Source organism: Chamaea fasciata, unplaced genomic scaffold, assembly GCF_029207755.1.
Source record: "Chamaea fasciata isolate MVZ Bird 193981 ecotype frontalis unplaced genomic scaffold, bChaFas1.0.hap1 SCAF_21, whole genome shotgun sequence".
Classification (NCBI taxonomy): domain Eukaryota; kingdom Metazoa; phylum Chordata; class Aves; order Passeriformes; family Sylviidae; genus Chamaea; species Chamaea fasciata.
In genome coordinates, this window is record NW_027094106.1 from 5,965,978 (window position 1) to 5,985,182 (window position 19,205).

The 19,205-nt window shown below is 50.8% G+C and overlaps 1 protein-coding gene and 1 long non-coding RNA gene across 3 annotated transcripts in view; both read left to right on the forward strand.

The window, feature by feature from the left end:
* Window positions 1-19,205, forward strand: part of LRRC75A (leucine rich repeat containing 75A) — a 57,107-nt gene that overhangs the window by 7,865 nt on the left and 30,037 nt on the right. Inside the window, exon 2 of the mRNA XM_066201742.1 lies at window positions 15,525-15,653. Within this exon, the coding sequence (XP_066057839.1) occupies window positions 15,525-15,653 (129 nt within the window). The remainder of the gene's footprint in view (window positions 1-15,524; window positions 15,654-19,205) is intronic.
* On the forward strand, window positions 6,098-11,082 carry LOC136299801 (uncharacterized). Of its 2 annotated transcripts, none has more exons than XR_010723573.1 (3): window positions 6,098-6,167; window positions 9,806-10,099; window positions 10,271-11,082. It is a non-coding gene; the product is annotated as an uncharacterized lncRNA (long non-coding RNA). The 2 variants fall into 2 exon arrangements; XR_010723572.1 differs by having other exon boundaries at window positions 9,806-9,918.

Sequence of the window (19,205 nt, forward strand, 5' to 3'; positions counted from 1 at the left end):
TCTTGGCACAGCCCCGAAATCCCAGCAGGGGAAAGCAAAGACTGCTGAGGAAGGAGGGCAGGCTGTGGTGGGAAATGGTTGTTTTGGCCGGGGACGTGCTGAGGGTTTTTCCTGGGACGCCTCAGCGCCCGTTCCCACCCTGCCCACAGAGCTGCTCCCACGGGGCACGGAGCTCCTGCTGGGGCTGCTTTGGGATTTGGGGCATCCCCATCTCCAGTGGGAGCTGGAGCACAGGGAGTGAGGGGGTTTGGACCTCAATAAAAGCACCCCAATTCCCTGCACAAGGAGGAGTTAAAGCTGCTGCAGCCTCTGCCCCAGGTTTTGTTGGTGTTGAACAAACCCCAGCTCCTGGTTCAGCCCAAGCTCCCCAAAATCAGGGCAGGGAAGCCCAAATCTCTGCAGAAAACAGGACTCAAGCCTCTCCAAACAGCCCTTGGTTCATCCCATAAATGGAATCCCTCCCTTTATTCCCATTTATCCATCGATTTGGATACAGTTCTCCCCACTCCAGAAGGGATTTGGGGGAAAATCTTGCTCCCAAAAGTCTCTGTGGGTTTCCTGGGCTTGCAGAGAAACAATCTGGGATGAGAGTGTGAATGATCTACACTCATGATTTACATCCAGCCAAAATCATGCAGGATTGGATTAAATCTTGATTTAAGCAGCTGGGGTTTTTTGTGGTGAGGATTTTTTGGGGGGGGGGGTCATTCTATAAGAAAGAGGATGTTTTCCTGTTTGGTTGTAAAAAGCTGCTGCTGCTCGGTGTAATTGGATACTTCCTTTTCTGTGGAGGGAGCCTGGTGTATCTGGGGACATTTATTTAGGCAGCTGCGTGGCCCGGGTGAGGAATTTTGTGTGTTTTTATTCTGGTGGGAAATGGTGAATTTGGGGTTCACAGGATTGATTGATCCTTTTGTATTTCTGACTCGTGTTACAGGGAAACAAAAGCAAGTTTAAAGAGCAGAGAAATGGTTTCTAATGTTTTTTGGTCAGTTAATAAACTGAAAAATGTGCTGGATAAGAAAGCAGACAAAGTAAATGTCTCGAAACAGATTTTGCATTTCAAACTGGTTGATTCATTAAGTGGAGTAATAATTGTGCATCATGAATGGCACTTCTGGTCACCGGAATTCCAGATCTTGGTCTCTCAGGTTGAAGTTTTTCTTGCAGGTTGGAAAATGTGCATTTCTGCTTTGTACTCCTGATTTTTTTCATTGACTTGCTGAAATTCGGTGTTAAACTGGACAAAGTGAATGAAAGTCCTTGAAACTGGAACAGACCCTTAAGACCACGGAGTGAAACATTTGAATTTACTGAAATTCAGATGTTTTCATTGTCCTTGTGAGAGAACCAAACTCTCCCCGAAGCTGTGCTTGCACTTCACTCTTTTCTGGTTGTTTTTATCACTGACTTCCCTAAAATCATTGGCAGCCACATCCTGCCTACCTGGGCTAACAGCAGTTGTTTAAAATTAAATAAATTTTTCAATTTTAAAATTAAACCCTGATCAGAGGTTGGCGTCACCTTAAATTGCTGGTTTGAAATCTGGGTGGTTTAAAGCAAACATGTTTAATGTTTAAAGCTATTTTATGGAGCAACATGAATTGAATTTTAATGTCACGGCCATTATTTCTTCCTCAGCAAGTTTGGGCATTCCCTGGTGACTTTGATGAGGCCAAATCCTTTACTTTTGGGTTTCTCTGGAGAGACTGAGCCAGCTGGGAGGATCCCATCCCCAGTTTGGAGGTAGATCCTTCAAGGAGCCTCCAAATTCCCTGGTGCCAGGCAGGGAAGTTGCTGTGAAAGCCTTCAAGAAAGATTTTACCTTCCAACCTTCTTCAAATATCAAATATCCAATACCAAATCCCAGCCCTGCTCTACCTGATGATTAAAAACTTGATGCTGCAAATAAGAACATCCAAGCATGGTGTAAAACATGGGAAAGGCTTCATTTCTTCCCTAAATCCCCAAAACTGACTTTCTGTTGTTGATATAAATCAGGGGTGAGGTTCCCAGTTCCCTGTGGTGTAGGGCACAGCGCTGGTTGAGTCTCAGGATGGGAAATGGGAGACTTTTCAGCCACCCTGCGAAAAAAATGAGGATAATTTGCCCATGCTGATGGTCTCACCATCCCCTTCCCCATTTTTCTGTGGGTGTTTTAAGAGGAAAGGCTCCTCTCAGCAGTTCCCTTCCTCGGGCAGAGTCTCCTCCAGCAGCCCAAATCCATGTTTTATTGTGTGTGTGGCATTGCCAGGCTGTCAGGCAGTTTGATGGGATCACAGAGGGCCTGCCCTGCTCTGTGTGTGCTGCCTTTGGAGGGGAATTCTGAGCACTCAGCAGGACCCTGGGGACTGCAGGTGTGCAGCTGTCCCTGCTGAGTTTGGGACTCTGCTTTTCATCCTCTCTTTGGACGAGAGGCGGAACTCTTCACCCAAAAACACAGAGCGGCACCGGTGTGGGTGATGCAAAGAGGCTGCCAGGGCTTCAGGCTGACAGGGGGGAGATTTGGGTGGGATATTAGGAAGGAATTGTTCCCTCTGGGGCTGGCGAGGCCCTGGCACAGGTTTTCCAGGGAAGCTGTGGCTGCCTCATCCCTGGCAGTGTCCCAGGCCAGGTTGGAGCACCCTGCTCTACGGAAGGTGTCCCTGCCCATGGCAGAGGAGTGGGACTGAGATGAGCTTTGAGGTCCCTTCCAACCCAAACCAGTCTTTGCACAGATCTGTGGATTTGGGAAGGTGAATAAGGCGTCTCAGCTGGACATGCACAATGTCTGCTCTTCAACATCTCCTTTCTCAGTATGAAAATCCAATCCTTTCCATGGCATTCTTCTCTCTTGCCTTGCTGCTTTAGAGCCCCAAGAGCTGCCAGGACTCCAGGTTTTCCTGGATTTTAGGACGTGTGCATCCCTGTAAAGGCCCTGGGTGCCTCGTAAACAACAGAGGCTGTGGGTGTGCAGCATCCGGCACGGCCCTGCTCCCACGTGGGGACCAGCTGCTGGGACTGAACCACTTCCAGGCAGGAATTCCTGGCATTTCTTGGCAGAGGAAGAACGTCCCAAAGCTGACTTTCCAGTCCATGGCACTGGTCATTCAGTAGAAAGGCTGAACTGTGAAACAGGAGCAGTTTCGGTGCTTGTCCTGAGCTCTCCGTGCAGAGCTTGGTTTTCCCTCTGGTTTCCTTCCCACCCCGGTGCTGTCCAGAGGAGGAGGATGGAGAACCTGGCACGGTGCAGGTGACAAGGTCAGCCTTGCACCAGTGCAAGTTTGGGCTCTGAGAAACCTCTCCAGCCTTTTTCAGACATAAAGCAGTTCTCAGATGAGATGAACTCCCTGAAATGTGGTAACAAATCTCTGCTTGGGGTCCTTTCATCTCATGCCCGTCAGCTGCTGTTCTCCACCAGCACAAAGAAAATAAATCAGCCCAACTCCTCTTCTGAACGAAAATAAAGCAGCCAAACTCTTTTCCTGAAAGAAAACAAATCAACCAGACTCCTCTCCTGAAATATCTTTTTTTAAAAAAAGACCTTTTAATGTTGCTGCATCGTATAAATCAACTTTATTTTCCACAAGGACTCTTGTTTGCTTGTGTGCCCTCACTTTGGAGGAGGGCAAAAATACAGGAATATTTCCCAAAGGCAGGAATACAGTGCCATTCCCACGGGCTGAGATCATCCCATTGATTGCAGGAGGATGGGAATGACATCGTGCAAAATCCTGGTGGGACCCAGGGCTGACCCAGCTGTTCCAGCTCTGCCTGAGCCATCCCAGAGCCAGCAGGATGCTGGAATCCCCATCCCTGGAGGGATTTATGGGATGTGTAGATGTGGGGACACGGTTTAGAGGTGGGTTAGTGGTCAGACTTGAGCTTTTCCACCCTAAATAATCCCAGGATTCTTCACCAGGGAAAAAGCTTCTCTACTCCTCGTTTTTCAGCGGGAATGGAGGAGCAGAATGGCTGAGCATCCCTCTGGCAAAGGGGAAGGGGAGCAGGGAATTCCCAAGAACAGGAATGAAGTGCACGGAAGTGGCAGAGCCACGAGCACGGAACCCAGCAGCTGCTCCTTATCTCTTCCTGAGCAGGCACATCAGGGAAGATAAAGTGAAGAGGGAAAAGATAACACAGATTGAGTCAGCCTGGCTCTCACAGGGAGGTTTTTCCAACCTATTTACTTGTCAGTGGTGATTTTGGATGAGCCTGTGGGATCTTCAGAGAAAACCAACCTTTTTTTCTTCCTGTTTCATGCCTTGCAAAAAAAAAAAAAGGAATCTTTCTCCCAGGCATGAATTTCTGGCATTTCTTGGCCCGGGAAGAAGGTCCCAAGATGGGTTTGATGTCACTGTGTGCTAAGTGCCACCCCATGGCTCACCCACATCTGTGTGCGTGAGGCTGGAGGAGTCTGATTCACCCCACACCAGTGGCTCCTGCACTCTAAAACCAGCTCCAAGCCTGTGTTAGTCATGTTTTAATGATATTGAAATCAGCTGCTTGTGGCCGTTCGAGGAATTCCAGCCCAGGGCTGGGGATGTCTCGGTGGGACCTGAGCAGGGAAGGGGAGGCTCAGCACAATGAGCTCATCCTGGCTTTCCTCTTGCTCAGCTCATCAGGTTTCAGGGATTATTCAGCCCCTGGGAAACGAGATTAAGGATTTGGTGCTGTGTCCTGAAAGTTTCTGGGGTTGTCCTTCCTCTGCTGTGACAAATATCAGCAGTGGCTGTTCTGGAGTTGGAAAATCAACCTTCTGGGCTTGCAGTGCAGGAACTGGGATTGCAGTAGGAGCTGCAAGCCCCAGACGTTGTTCTGGCACCTGTGGGAATATCCTGCGCTCCCTGGGATCCTGCAGAGTGTTCCCAGGAGGGCTCAGCCACCCCTGGGGAAGCAGGAGGGATTAGCAGGGTGCTAATTAGGCATCCCAGGCCTCTGCTCCTCTCTGGGGACATTTCTGGGGTGGTGTCACACTGTAGGGAATTCAGGGAATGACCCAGGGCATGGAGACATGGGTGCTTTGCTGATATTCCCACTCTGGAGCTGCTCCCTGCCTTGTTCCTGGGTGTCTTTTTGTCCTTCACACTGACAGGGCTGGGCAGGAGCCACGGAGGGGAGGAAACTCCTGATCCAGGCTGGGAGCTGAGAGAGGGAAAAGCCAGCACCGAGCCCTGCACAGCAGCCGTGACTCAGCACTGGGAGCAGCAGCTTTGCCGTGGATCCTCTCCTGCAAAGTGAGCTCCAGGCGTGGTTTTCATCACCCAGCTCAGGCTCCTGCCCATCCCTGGGGCCGCAGATCCACCGCGGGCTCCATCTCCCCGGCAGGAGCTCCCCGGGCCAAGGTGTGTTCTGTGTCTCGTCCTCCCGAGTTCCTCTGGCATCTCCACCGGGAAATGGAATATCAACAGCAGCAACTTAATGGCCCTGATTGTCAAACAAAGCAGAAATATTTGGATTTTAGTGGCGGGGGGCGTGTCGGGTTTGACACTTTTCATTGCTGAAAACAGGATGTGATAGTGCCTGTGCCAGCAGGAGGGATGTTCCTGCTTCTCCTTGCCTGGCATGGGGTTTGCCTCCTTGTCCTGTGGGTTTGGGGGTGCAGGGAGCACCCCTTTCCCTCCCAGAGGACCCAGACCCGACCGGCAGGGCACAGCAGAAAAGCTGTGTGTTACCTGTGTCTGTCCAGCCCCTCAGTGAAACCTGGGGAGGATTTCCCTTCTCGGGCCATTCTTGGGTTAATCTCTCACATCTCTGGGGCTCGGGAGCAGCAGCCACCACCCTGTGGCCTTTCTGGGGTGTGTGGTGAAATGGAGAGGAGGATTTCAATGTTGGCTGGCTCTGGAGGGCAGAGCACTCTCCATCAGCCCAGCCCGTGTCCCCCGGGGATCAAAATCATTCCCTGATTTTTTTCCAAAATGCTTCTTCCACTGCTCACTTCAGCTGTATCTCGCTCTGGGGTGTCCCAGTCCCTCCCTGTTGGAGGGAGTTGGGCGGAGGAAAGAAGTTTTGCTTAACAAAAACCTGTCTGAAGCGCTCTGCTTAATCCAACCCCTTTGGCTCCAGCGGGATTTAAACATGTGCTTGTAGTTAATCAGGTATTTAAGTGGTTTTCTGACTTGGCAAGCTCGAGAGGAGATATCCCAGAGGAGCAGGAGCAGAGCAGAGCCGTGGCCTCGCAGCTGGAGGTGTTTGGAAATGGGGATGTCGAGGGCAGCAGAGTTTGGGGGGGTGGGTTTAACTTTCTGTGCCTCGGTTTCTCCTTCTGATCACTCTCTGCAGGGAGCTCTGAGGTATCAAAGGTGACCAAAAAGGCAGTGGTTTGGTGAACCAGGAGGAGTTGGGATCAGTAAATCCAGCTGAGCTGGCAGTGGAGGGCACAGGAAAGGTCCTGCCAGGGTCTGCTGAATCCCAGAACTGCCAGGTCCTGGAGGGGAGACACCCAGGGTGAGACCAGAGGGCTTGAGAAAGGATTTTAAGGGAAATCATCTCCCCTCACTCTTTGAAAAGCTGCTTGGGGAGCTCCCAGCTCTTTGTGGGGCTGCTCCGCAGAGGTTTCATGGAGCGTGAGGAAGATTTTCCCTTGGCTCATGGATTTCACCCCAGAGCCCCTGAGCAGGGAGGTTTTCCCCACCTCAATCTGATTTTCCTGCTGGGATTGCTCTGGAATTTGTCTCCACACAACCACCCAGCCTCACAGCACTGATGTTATTATGCAAAGTGTAGATTATTTAACCACACAAGTTTGGGGTTTTTTATGCATTGATTTGCCGTTGCTTTGAATCCCATTACAGGAATCTGCTTTATTAATGGACTTTGTCCGTGCTCGAGATTAACTGGGGATGCTGGATTTGCAAATGAAAGAATTGGAATTCACGTTGTCCATATTAATTACTTGGGTGATGCTGGCTTCCTTGGGGAAACCTTTATTTTTATTCTGCTCCTGTTGCTTTGTCTTAATTCAGAAAACGAGTTTGGTGCTCTGGGATCAGGTTGGTTTTTCTCCTTTGCTGGAATTCCCTTTTAACAGCTGGGAAAGTACTGAGTGGTTTCATGGAATAGGCTGTTCCTGAGGATAAATTTTAATGCAAAAAAGGGTCAGGGAGCTTTTATTTCAATGTTTAGATCAACCCAACTTCCTCCTCTTTTGCTCTGAGCGAAAATCTCTCTGTATCTTGTTCCATCTAAATCTTTACCTTGCAAAATCTCCTAATTCCTGCAGTGATACTCAGCCAGATTCTTGTGCTGAGTAATTCCACTCTCCTTGCTGGTAAAAAACCCGGGGATATACCTGGATTCTGGTATATTCGGGCATTGCTATTGATCCAAACCCATTTTTTCCCTGTGCTCCTGCAATGGTGTAAACGGCCCCCCAAAAAAACCCCCAAAGGCTTGGCATGATTTTATGGGAGCCAGCTGCAATTTGTTCACTTAAATTATCTTTTTGTCATGCTCACATCATTCCACAGCGGCCGGTTTGGAGAGTTAATTGAATATTTGCGTCTCTCAAAGATGCCTTCAATTATTTCCCTTGAATAACTCCGGGAGAGGGCTGTGATGAGGAATCACTGATGCTTATTTTCTGCCTCAGAAATATCTGAGGGTTTTATCCCAGCACCTATTAAAGGGGTGCCAAAACATTCCTGCAGTCTCCCACCCCGAAATTCCGCGCTTTTGAAGCAGAGTTTAGCATCCATTGAGAGCTAACAATGCATCCCTGCATGGCTAATGCAATAATAATCAGCTCAGGGCTCGGGAGTGGGAGCAGCTTGGAGACAGCCCTTCTTGGGTTGCAGCCTCTCATTGTGTGTGCAGGAGTGGATTGATTTCTGCCGGGTCCAGGAGGCTTCCAGGTGAGACAGGAACGGCATTGTTGATGCTGCAGGTGCTGGGGGAGGGTGTGGGAGTGTTTCCCAGGGCTGGGCATCAAAACAAACCCCTCGGATAGCTGGGGGCAATCCCCACCTCGGCATTTTCGGCTGCGTTGGTCAATCCCCCGAAATTATCAACTTTCTTTTTCCTTCATTGGATTGCAACAGCTCTCCTGGCTGAGAAGGGAGAGGGGGGGCCCATGAAAAGCAACATTTTTAGAATGGATAAAAAGGCAGATTTGTTGTTTCAAGTGAGATTTGCAATTCCTTCTTGCTTGGCTGTCCTGGGAGCAGCAGGTCGGGGTGGGCTCAGAGAGGTTTTCACCCACTGTACATCAGGAGACCCACGCTGGCCTCCTCCTGAAGCCTCTCATGGTGACAGCAGCTGGGCCAAGACAATAAATCCTGGTTCCTTCCTAAGCACAGCCTGGTTTGGAATTAATGGCAGAGCCTGGCAGGGTTGTGTGAATTGTGAAGGGTCATTTGGAGAAGGTGGCTGGATCAGAGCAGGGAGGAGAGAGAGGTGAGGACTCCCAGGGTCTCATTTGCTCTGTTAGGTCAGGGTCAGGTCAGGCTGAGCTTTCCTGCCCCCTCCATCCCACCAGGCAAAGCCCAGCTCTGGGAGGATGCAGTGTCCTGGCGCAGGCAGGCTCCCTGACAGCAGCTGGGGACCATCTGGCTCAGCTGCAGAGCATCTGTTCTGCCCTGCACGGCTTTCCACAGCCAAACCCTGCTCCTGCCCTTGCTGGGATCTGTTCCTTCTTCTCTCCCAATTCCCCTGAACTCAGAGGACCTTCATCACCTGTGAGAGCCGTGCCCCTTTCCCACAGTCTGACCGGGGTGGTGACACACAGAGTCACCTGGGGGAGGACAGAGGGGCGGCAGGACGGACAGGCAGCACCAGCCTTGTTGCCTGTTTGATCCATTTCTGAGGCTGGCCCATCTGGGTGAGGGGTTTTTGGGCTCTTTTCCCAGCAGAGATGTTTGCAGGGATGTGCCAGGGGGTGTCTGCTCACGGAGTGCTCTCTGTGAGGGTGGGGGTGAGGAGCAGACTGAGCTTGTGGGCTCAGTTGTTGATCCAACAACTCCCATCAGCTGAAGAGGGAGTGGGGAGCCTGGTGTGTGATTCCAGGCAGGGAATTGTGATTGGAATGCTGCTCTTGTAGCAGGAACCCTTCCCTTGCTGCAAGCCCAGACACCGGGTCGGTCTCTCACAGGCTCTGGAAAGGAAGAGGGCGAGTGATTCCTCCCCATCTGACAGTGCCACCCTCTCCTTGTGAACCTCTTCCCCTTCCCTGCAAGGATCCCAGTTCTGCTTTTCTCTTTTGTTCCTGTAAATACTTATTTTAGAGTTGTTGGTGGATTTACTGCTCTTGAGGGCAGGCTGCGAGAGCTGCACGCACAAATAAAAATCTTCAGTGGCCAGCAGGCATCTCCTGTCACCTTCCAAGGACAAGAGTTGTCTGAGCCTCGAGTTACCTCCAAAAACACCCCGTGGGGTCCTGAAGCAAATCATAAAAATGTAACTAATCTGGATGGGTGATCAGCTGCAAAACAGCTGGGGCTGCTTTTGGCTGGGAGAGCGGGCACGAAAACCACGCAGAGCTCCGTGCTTGTGGTGCTGGAAAACAAAGGTGAGAGCAGCACCAGGGGGATCCTCCCTGCTCCAGTTGCCTCAACACTGGATGTCTAGGATCAGCTAATTAGAGGGGGCTTTTCTTGGCAGGTAACTGAGAGAGACAAGCTCATCCAGGGCCTGAGTCAGCCCAGCTGTCTCAGAGCAGGATGAATCACCACCCTGGTATGAATTGACAGCAGACTGAGCTTAGGTGGCAGCCCTGGCTCCTTCCCTGACAGGAGATAATAGGCAGCCTGTCCTCCAAGTCCATTTTCCAGCAGAGATCTAGAAGGCTTTTGCAAGTGAAAATGAGTAATTTTTTTTTTTTTTTTTGCAGTTGGGAGCTGGCAGCGTGATCAAGGCTGGGGCTGGTCCTGGGAATCAGCCCCGTGCTGAGGCAGGAGTTCCCTCCTCAGAGCTGCAGGTCACAGGGCAAAAGGGATGATAAATGTATGAACTTCTGCTCCTGACCTCTGGTTTGGATACTCCAGGCAGCACCTGGGATGCTCCAGGAAGCTCTTTGGGCAGACACACGAGGCTGGAAATGGCAGATTTGATTAGATTGGTTATATTTGCATTTAGTGTTTCACTGCAGGGCTGTGAAGGGGAGGCCCAGCAGGCAGTTAATAGGGCGGGTGTCATGCAGGGTTGATGCATGAACCTTTTCCTTTGGGGTTTAGCCAGGGAATGTGGGGGGATCTGGTTGGAGCAGGAGCTGAGGGGGTGGGAGAGTGACCCTTCAGTTGTGCTTTGCTCAGGTCCTCCTTAGTCCTGCAGCTTTTTCTGCCTCTTCCTTTTGCAGGAGGCAAACTTGGTGGCATCACTCTCCTTGGGAGAGTTCTGAAGTGACTCTGGTGCCTCTGGGCTGAGCCTGCTGGCAGGCTGGGCTGTCACCCATCCGTCTGGGAGCAGCAGGAACAAGTGACAAGTCCCACCAGGAGCCATCTGGTGCAGGCTCTGCATGGCCAGCAGGATCCTGGCCTGGGGCTGGAGCCCCAGCTGGAGCCACAGCCCCAGGCTTGGATGGAAAACCAGGATGTGGGCAGCTCCTGCTGCTTTAGGAGGGATGGGTGGATAATATTTGGTGAGCTCAAGGCAAAGAGTTGTGTCAAAGGCAGTGGTGGATGGGAATTTTTGGAGATGTTCAAAGCAAATCCTGGACTCACCTTCCTCCAAGAGCATTTCCAGGCTTTTCCTGGGATCCCAGTGGCTCTGTAAGTCAGGAGAGCTGAGGCCATCCTCGTTAAACATCCACAGGCACTCTCCTGAAGGAGTCTTCGCTGTAATCTGGCCAAATTCCAGTTGGAGTCATTGCCTTTGCCCGGCAGTATGAAATAAAAGAGCATTTTTCTGCAAATCTCCTCTCCTCAGTTGTTTATTATCTGGCTGGCAGCATCACATCTCTGCCCATTAATCCATCTCTCCAAGTTCCTCCAATTCCAGCCTCCTGGAGGGGGTTCAAGCTGCCACCATTTATTATTTGAGTCAGTCTGCCAGGGAAATGTTTGCTCCTTCCCTCAAGCATCGACTCCCTTCTCTCCCTGCACCCTCTCTCAGGGCTGGAATGAGCCGTTTGTGCCTCCCAAACCCGTATTAACTCTGTGAAACAGAAAAGAAAACAACCATAGAACAACACATATTTAAACTCTGATTTTACTCCAGGCTGGTGGGATGGACATTAAACCTGCAGAAGCAGTTGCTGGTTTGTGTGGAGGTCCCCTGGGCGGCTTTTTGGGATGCCCCATCCAGATGTGCTGCTCCCGTCACAGCTGAGCTCCCAAATGCTGCCTGCCCTCCTCAAAAGTGCAAATTTGATCATCTCTGTGTGGCTGAGGGCTGCTTTGTCTAAAACCTGCTGTGACATCATTACCTTTGGGGTGCTTTGCTCTCCTCTCAACCCGAAATCGATTCCTGCCTTAAAAATCTTGTCTTGGGGAAGAGTAGGAGGAGTGATTGGATTTTCCTCGCAGGACACGGGTTGAGCAGCAGGACGTGTCCAACATCCCAAAAAAGATGGGGTTGAGGCACATCCCACCCCTCTCTCTGAGCTGACCTTCCTCCCCACACTATTCCCACCTGCTGGAATGTTTTTTTTCCCCAGATAACTTGGAGCAGATGATGGATGGAGCACTGAATTAATTAATTAATCCTTCCTCCCTCCTTTTGTGCCCAACTCTTGTTTACAGCACCAACCTCCCTGCTTGGAAATCCAGGATGCTGCCCTGAATTTAGTGGTGATAAAGGAGTTTTGGAAGAGGTGCTGGCCAAAACAGCAGCTCTTGGGATATTTGTGAGCAGCTGTGCTGAGTTTGGTTTTTTTTTTTGCACGGGAACCTCATTTGGGCAGCAATAACTCCGCGTTAGTGGAAACAACAACAGCAGAAGCTGCTTCCTCAGTGACTCCTCACAGGGGCCTGCTGCATTTCCCTCTAATTACAACTCAATTTGCAGTGATCAATGGTTTAATAAGCAAAAATGTGGTTGGTTATGGCTGTGTGTGGCTTGGGGGATGCTGGCACTGGTGGAAACACTACCTGGAGCTCCCAAAGCCTTGGAGCTGCAGTTTTTGACAGCAGAAAGGAATAAGAAGTTGTTTTACCTGGCATGAGGGAAAGATAAGTTGGGTCTGCAGCTCCTAGAGGTTTTGCTTGGGTGATGTTGGCCTGGGGAGTGGAGGGTGAGCTCTGAGTTTTGGGGGAAAAGAGCTGGTTTCGTGGTTTTTTTCTGAAAACAACAGATAGGGCACAGCATCCCTGTGCCTCTCACTTGGGCTTGGAGTTTTCTTTTCAAAAATAATTCGGGGGTTTTTTTATGACTTTCATGGCTGTGACTGGGGAATTTCTATTGCTGGCTGCTGGAGGAACACGTTACATTTTTTTCTGCTGGATTTTTGGATATAAATTTCAAATTCACCCCTCAGAGTGGGGTAGGTGGTTGGATTTTTTTGGTGTTTTTGTTGTTGTTTGTTTGTTTTTTAACTAATAGTTTTACACTGCTAGATTTGCAGAAGTCTCCTCCAGTGGAGGTTCAGCTGCTTGGTGGCAGGAAGTTTTCCTTCCAGTGGATAAGGATGGATGAATGGTTTCCTAACGCTGGAAACAAATGGGATAAACTGCAGGGAAGTCATGGGTGATTTCTGTTTGAAAAATTCCCCTTTTTCCTGTCACTACCTGCAGAGATGTTCCCATTTTCCTGACACACGTGGACAAAGCACCCCAGCAGAGTTCAGGGGTTCGGATCCACTCCTGAACACCCCTCAAATCTGTCCTGAGGCAGCTCACAACTCCCAGCACTTTAAACACTTACTTATTTGAAATCTGCACTTGCCAGCCAGGTAAAATCCCCTGGGAAAAGGGAATGTGCTGGGAAAAAAAAAGGTGGCTGGAGCCAGATGCTGGGCGTTTTCTGCAGAGCCGGCGATCGGTGATTCGCTGCTGACAGCCTGAACTGGTGTTAAGTTATTAAATTGCAGATGAGCTCATTGCTTGGCCTCGAACGGGTTCCAGCCTTGAGAGGCTTCGAAATATCGCGTGTGATGGAAAAAGAGACAATGCTGGTGTGGCAGAGGGGTTTGGGGAGCAGCTGAGAAAGACATCTGTGCACAAAAAATGCGTGTACCAGGACGGGGGAGGGAAGGCTCCATGCGAAAAATGTGAAGTTCTCCCAGGAGAGAGGAGGAGAAATTCCCTGATTTATGAGCTGGATGTTTTAATTTTAGCTGAGGAGAAAATGGTGAAGAGTTTTGAGATGATGATGCTGAGCCTGGTTTGACCCTGAGAGGTCCCAGTGAGCTGTCCCAAGTCCCCACATTGGCCCTCAGGTCGTGCCTGCTGTTTTCCATAGATCACGGACCAAATCCAGCTTTTATCTAACGTTTGCTAGATCCTAATGCTGAGCTTTACCGAACTGGGAAGGTGACATCCACGCCGCTGCTTCTCTCCCTGGAAGAGCGGGAGTTTCCTTGGAGCACCTCCCTGCACAATTTCTATTTCTTCTTCCTCCTGCAAAGGAGCCCAAGCTCCCTCCATGCTGAGATTAATTCTTTTTTTGAAGTACAACTTGGCAGAAGCCGTGAGACAGGCCAGAAATCAGTTTGGCCACTTGATTTTCGCACCTGGGCACGTTTGTTCCCACGGGCACGTGCAGGGGTTGGGTTTTGTGGCAGCTCGGCTTTGTTGTTCCGAAGGGCTTTTTATGCTCCCAAGGCAGAGCAGCCTCACGCTCGTGTGGTTTTTAAAACCTCGGCTCTTTTTTTTTTTTTTTTTTTCCACTAAATAACCTGTTTGCAGTCAAGGAGTTGGTGTTAACTCGGCCAGTGCTGCGGGGCTGATCCTAAAATACCGAGGAAAGCAGTGGGATAAACACTTGTCACCTCGTTTGTGGCCTGAGCTGTAATTGCTGTAATGTGAGATCCCTCGGGCTGCTGTGTCTGAAGGCATAATGGATTTCTTTTTTTTTCTTTTTAAAGCCTAGATGTTTGTTTTCAACCTGTCCGAAACCACGGAGCATCCGCACCTCCAAGCAGTGTGCCTTCCCGTGGGGTTTTTTGGGGGGCTGGAGCATCTCGGAGCTCAGCACAAGCTTTAATTTATTGCACGGTGCCAAGAGGTGTTATTGGCTTGTGTTTGCCAAGAGGAAATTCTTTGTGCCGCGTGCCACCAGCTCCACGGGGAATAAGAAAAGCTCAAAAGGGAATAAAAAGATTATTTGGGTATTACATACAGAAATGTGTTTGAGGTAAAAGGAGTGCACTGTGTGTAACCCTTGCCCTCCTCATCCCTCTGCAATGATGTGTTCCATACAACGAGGAGTTCTCAAAATTCCTCAAATTGTTCTGTCTGAGAATTACAAACCATGGAAAGGAGCCTTGGAGGGGCCCTGGGGCGTCTGGCCCATCCCTGGGGCAGGATCTGCTCCATCTGAGCTGCTCTGGCACCACCCTGTCCAGTCTCCACTGGCAGAGCTCCTACTCCTCCCCAGTCAGTCCAATCCAGCATTTTGCTCTTCCCTCACTCCAATCCATCCCCCTGTTTGCACTGCTGCCGTTTTAGGCTGGTCCTTCCCTCCCTGTGCAGAAAACTCACCCAGTGCTGCATTTATTCTCCAGCTGCAGCTCTGTGTGATGTTCTCTGGGGTCATCTTGGATTTCATCCTGTTGCAAGGGTGTCATTAACTCAGTGGGATCACGAGGCTGATCCTGCAGCCCCAAAGCCTCTTTGCAGAGCAGGTGAAGGCCAGGAGTGCAGCTCCCCTCAAGGTGACACCAGGTGTCCCTTCCTTCTCTTTGTCGCTGAAACTGCAGGAAAAAAAAAAAAACAAAAAACCCTGCAACAAGATTTTCAGTGGGAGCTGCTGGGGATGGTTTCCTCCTTGGCTGTTATAAATACACATCATATTGTATTTTCACAATACATATTATATTGGCTTTTTGCAAGGGTTAAGATGAATGCTATATGTGTCGTATTAAAATGACTCTGCTGTATGGATACAGTTTTTATTTCTGCTGCTGGCAAAAAAATAAGCAGAGTGGTAATAGTTGATATAGTATGGTTAAACTGCCTGCTTGGCTGGGATAACATCCAGTGAACATATGATGAGGACCTTGCTGCTGCTATCAAACACCTCCCATCTGTGAAAAGTATAGACCAAGGCCCAAACTGGAAGTGATAAAAAGAATGGATTCAAACCACAGCCAAAACCCGTGTGTGCTCTGAAAAGGCAGACCCAAGGAGTGGCCGTGCAAAACAGTTCCTAGAATATAAAAATTAGTTTGTGAAAAAGTATAAATGTGCATAATGGTCTATGAATATGCAGCAGGCTAATGTAAAGGGAGAGGTATTTAAGGGATGTCTCCAGAAATAGCAGGTGTGCTCTTGGCTGAACGCCAAGCACTGAACGCCAAGCACCTTTGCTTTATCTCTGCCTCCTATTGTCTTTTGATTAAACCTTTTCAATTTCACCAAAAAGGTGAACCTCGTTTTTCCCAAGGGCAGGCTTTAAGAACCGCTGGCTTTCCCATCCCGCCTGATCTTGCTCCTTTGCCCTGTCTCCTGCAGGATTTAGGGATGGAGTCCACCTCCCTGGATGATGTCCTCTATCGCTACGCCAGCTTCAGGAACCTGGTGGATCCCATCACTCACGACCTCATCATCAGCCTGGCGAGATACATCCACTGCCCCAAACCAGTAGGTGCCACGGTCTCCTCATGCCCTGCCTTGGGAAACTGGGAATGTGGAGCTTCTCCCTGAGTGCCAGGGGAAAATCCTCCCACGGTTTGGGTGGGTCTGGACCAAGAGGATGAGGTGTTCCAGCTGAACAAGGGATGTTTGGCTAATGTTGGGGCTCCTTTTGGCTTGTGTGTGGCGTTTTTGAGCTGGGATCATCCGTGGCTGGATGGACCTGCAGGCATCACTCTCCTGTATTTGCTGCTAATAACAGGCCTTTAATTTCCTGTGAGAGTGTCTGAAGGGATGGAGCCATTCACTGCTGCTTCTGGTGGATGTTTTCCTCAGTTATAGCCTCCGTCAGTGTTCAGAAAGGAGGGAAATTGCTGGAGTTTTTGGGTTTTTTTGGGGTTTTTTTGGTTTTTTGGAGCATGTACAGATTTCTTTCACGTTGTGAGGTGAGGCCACAAAGGTGCTGCTGGGGCTGTGGGGTGAGTCTGACTCTGCAGGGCTTCCTAAAACTGCACTCAGTAAAAGGCGTCGGGAAGGGTGGGGTGGCTGCGGGGGACACCAGGGACACAAATCTCCACCTCCAGAGACCAAGGATGGCTGTCCCATGTCCTACAGCGTGAGATCACGATGGGGCCGCACCCCTGCGCTGTGTGAGGATAACCATGGATCCCTTTTCCCGTGGAGAGCAAGATTTTTTCCTTCCTCCTCCCCCGTGAGCTGGGAGAGCGGAGAAACCTCCCCTGGTGCTGGGCGCGTTTCCAGGAGGAGAGGCCCCGTTCCCCTGCTGAGGTTTGCCCTTTTCCAGAGCACTGTGACTGAGCTGGTTTCTCCTCCTGAGGCTGAGCCATGGCCGAGGAGAGCTCTGTGTTCCCTAGAAAAACACCCCGAGGCCACTCCTGAGCCTGGAGCTGCCCAGCTCCTTGCTCTCCCTTGTCCCCCTGCAGGTTTTTTTGGTTTTTTGGCATCAAAGGCTATGGAGGAGGCAGTGCCAGGGTGAGCAGGGAGATGCAAGGTCCTCATTGCTCTGCTCAGCCCTGTGAGGCACATCTGGACAGATGTGTCCAGTTCTGGGCTCCTCAGGACAAGAGGAGCGGGGCCGGAGCAGGGGGACAAAGAGGATGAAGGGGTTGGAGCATCTCTGACGAGGAAAGGCTGAGGGGGCTGTTCAGCCTGGAGAGGAGATGCTGCGGGGGGACCTCATCCCTGCCTGTCCCTGTGTGCAGAAATGGGGCAAGGGGACCGGGCAGCAACTGATGCCCAGGAAGCTCCACCTGAAACGGAGGGAGAATTTCTTCCCTCTGCAGGTGAGAGCTGGCACAGACTGTCCAGAGGGTCATGGAGCCTCCCTTCACTGGAGATATCCCAGAGCTGTCTGCACACTACCCTGTGCCATGTGCTGTGGGAAGCAGCAAACTTGGGCCTTCCAACCTGACCGTTCCGGGGTTCTGCGGTGGCAAAACCCCAAAAAAATCAGCCTGGGCAGCACCGAGGCTCTTACTCTGCAGGAGATGGGGTTTGGGGGCCCTTGGTGCTGCCCACATGCTTTGCACAGCTCAAAGCATCACACCAGGGATGGATGGATGGAGGGATGGAGGGATGGAGGGATGGATGGAGGGATGGAGGGATGGATGGACGGATGGATGGATGGATGGATGGATGGATGGACATACAGATGGATGAATGGAGGGATGGATGGATGTAGGGATGGGTGTTGCCTTGCGGAGGGAAGCAGGGGTTGTGCAGCTGGCAGAGAACAACTCCAGCAGCAGCAGGGCTGTGCTGCAGCTCCTCGTTGGTGGCATTGCCTTACTGAGGTTTGGGTGCCACCAGCTGTGCTTTAAACCCTTTTTCTTTCTTTCTTTTTTTTTTTTTTTTGGCAGCTGGGTGAAAAGTAACTTCATCCCAGTGTTTCGTGGCGGTTTCCTGAGATACTGATGCTCTCTAAGTCCCCAGAAAGTTGCATGCTTTAGTCACCAAGGTGACTTTCCAGCTTCCAGCCCTCTCTTCCCCCAGACTTATTTCACTTTGACAGAGGCTTGGCACCATGTGTGGGAGCAGGAGAACGCTCAGGGCCAGGAGTGCTGCAGAAGTTTTGGCTTTTGCTCTGCACCCTGTGGCACAAATATACATAAATATATGTATTGAGGCAGCTGGGAGCTTGTCCTTATCCATCCAGAGGTGGATGGAGCTGACCTGGATCCTGGTTCCTGTTAAACTTCTCTTTTAAATATGTCCCTGCTCAGGGTTATGGGGTCCTGCTTCCCTCCTCCCTCCTGGAGAGGCTTTCCTGACTCTCTGTACATTGCTTTTTTCACTCAGCTCCTATTTATACCACCCTCAGCTTAAAGGTGACCCCTTGGTCTCTCCTCTGAGCTAAAATAAAAGTTGAATCGTTTTTCCAAGCCCTGGGTAAACACGGCCTGAGTCCGTACGGGCAGGAAAAAGTTGGCCTGTGGAGCTGAGGGGATGCTGATTCTAGCCAGCAAATCCAACCCAAAAAGCTCCAGCTTGTGCTGGGGGAGGCTGGAGTGCTGTGAGGGAGGAATTTGGGAGGTGGAAATGTTTGGGTGAGCTTTGTGTGGGTGTCCAGGCAGTGGTGCACGGCTGGATTGGGTCTCCCAGCCTGGCCTGAGGGTCGGGGTGCTAAAGGAGCCAAGGAAAAACTCTTTTCCAGATCATTTGGAAGCCAGGGGTTGGATTTGGTCCCATCCCTGTTTGCAGATGTGTGTAATGCAGTTCAAGGAAACCCTGGAGTGCAGCTCTTGTCCCTTTTGGGGTTCCTGAGGCCTCGGAAGGGGCAGATTTGCTGTCCAGGACACTCAGACTGTGCAGGAGGTTTTCCAGCAAGGAAAGGGGCTGTTTGCTTTGGATCAAAGACATCTGAACAAGTGTTTTCCCTCCTGTGGCCAGTCTTTTATGTTCTTGCCTCTTTCCTCATGGAAGAGATTCCTTGGGGAGCAGCTCAGCTCCAAAGCCACTTCCCAAAACTCAGCTCCAGGCTGAGGAATCACTGGGTGCCGCCCTCAGGGTGATGTCTGCCTGTCCCCACGGCCAGGAAAAGGGGACAAAACACCCCAGCAAAGCCGTGTGGGGTGGGATGGAGCAGCCAGGATGCCCCAAATCTCATGTCGCTGCTCCAGTTTGCAGCAGAAATGAGCAGAAAACACAAACTTTGAGTAAGGAGAGAAGGGCCCCCGTGAAAAATTCACAGCTCTCCGTGCCAGCAGGGAGATCTGGCCCTGAACTGCTGGAAAATTAAAGCAATTCCCTTTTTTTCCACAGACCAAAGCCACGTGTGTGGATGACTGATGGCTGTGATAGGGAGTGAGTCAGGCACCCCTCCAGCTGCTTGGATTTGGGATAAGCAGTGGGGGAAAGGGGGAAGTGGAGCCTTGGGCAAGGCTGCTTTGGGGCTTGTGCCCTTGTGCTGTTTCACTGCAACCCCTGGGATGTACCTGGAGGCTCCTCCAAGCCCTGAAGGCTGCCCAGAGGGAGATGTTGGCTTTGCTCATCCCCACCCTTGCCGCTTTGTGCCAGGGAAAGGCTGGGCTTAGCAAAGCC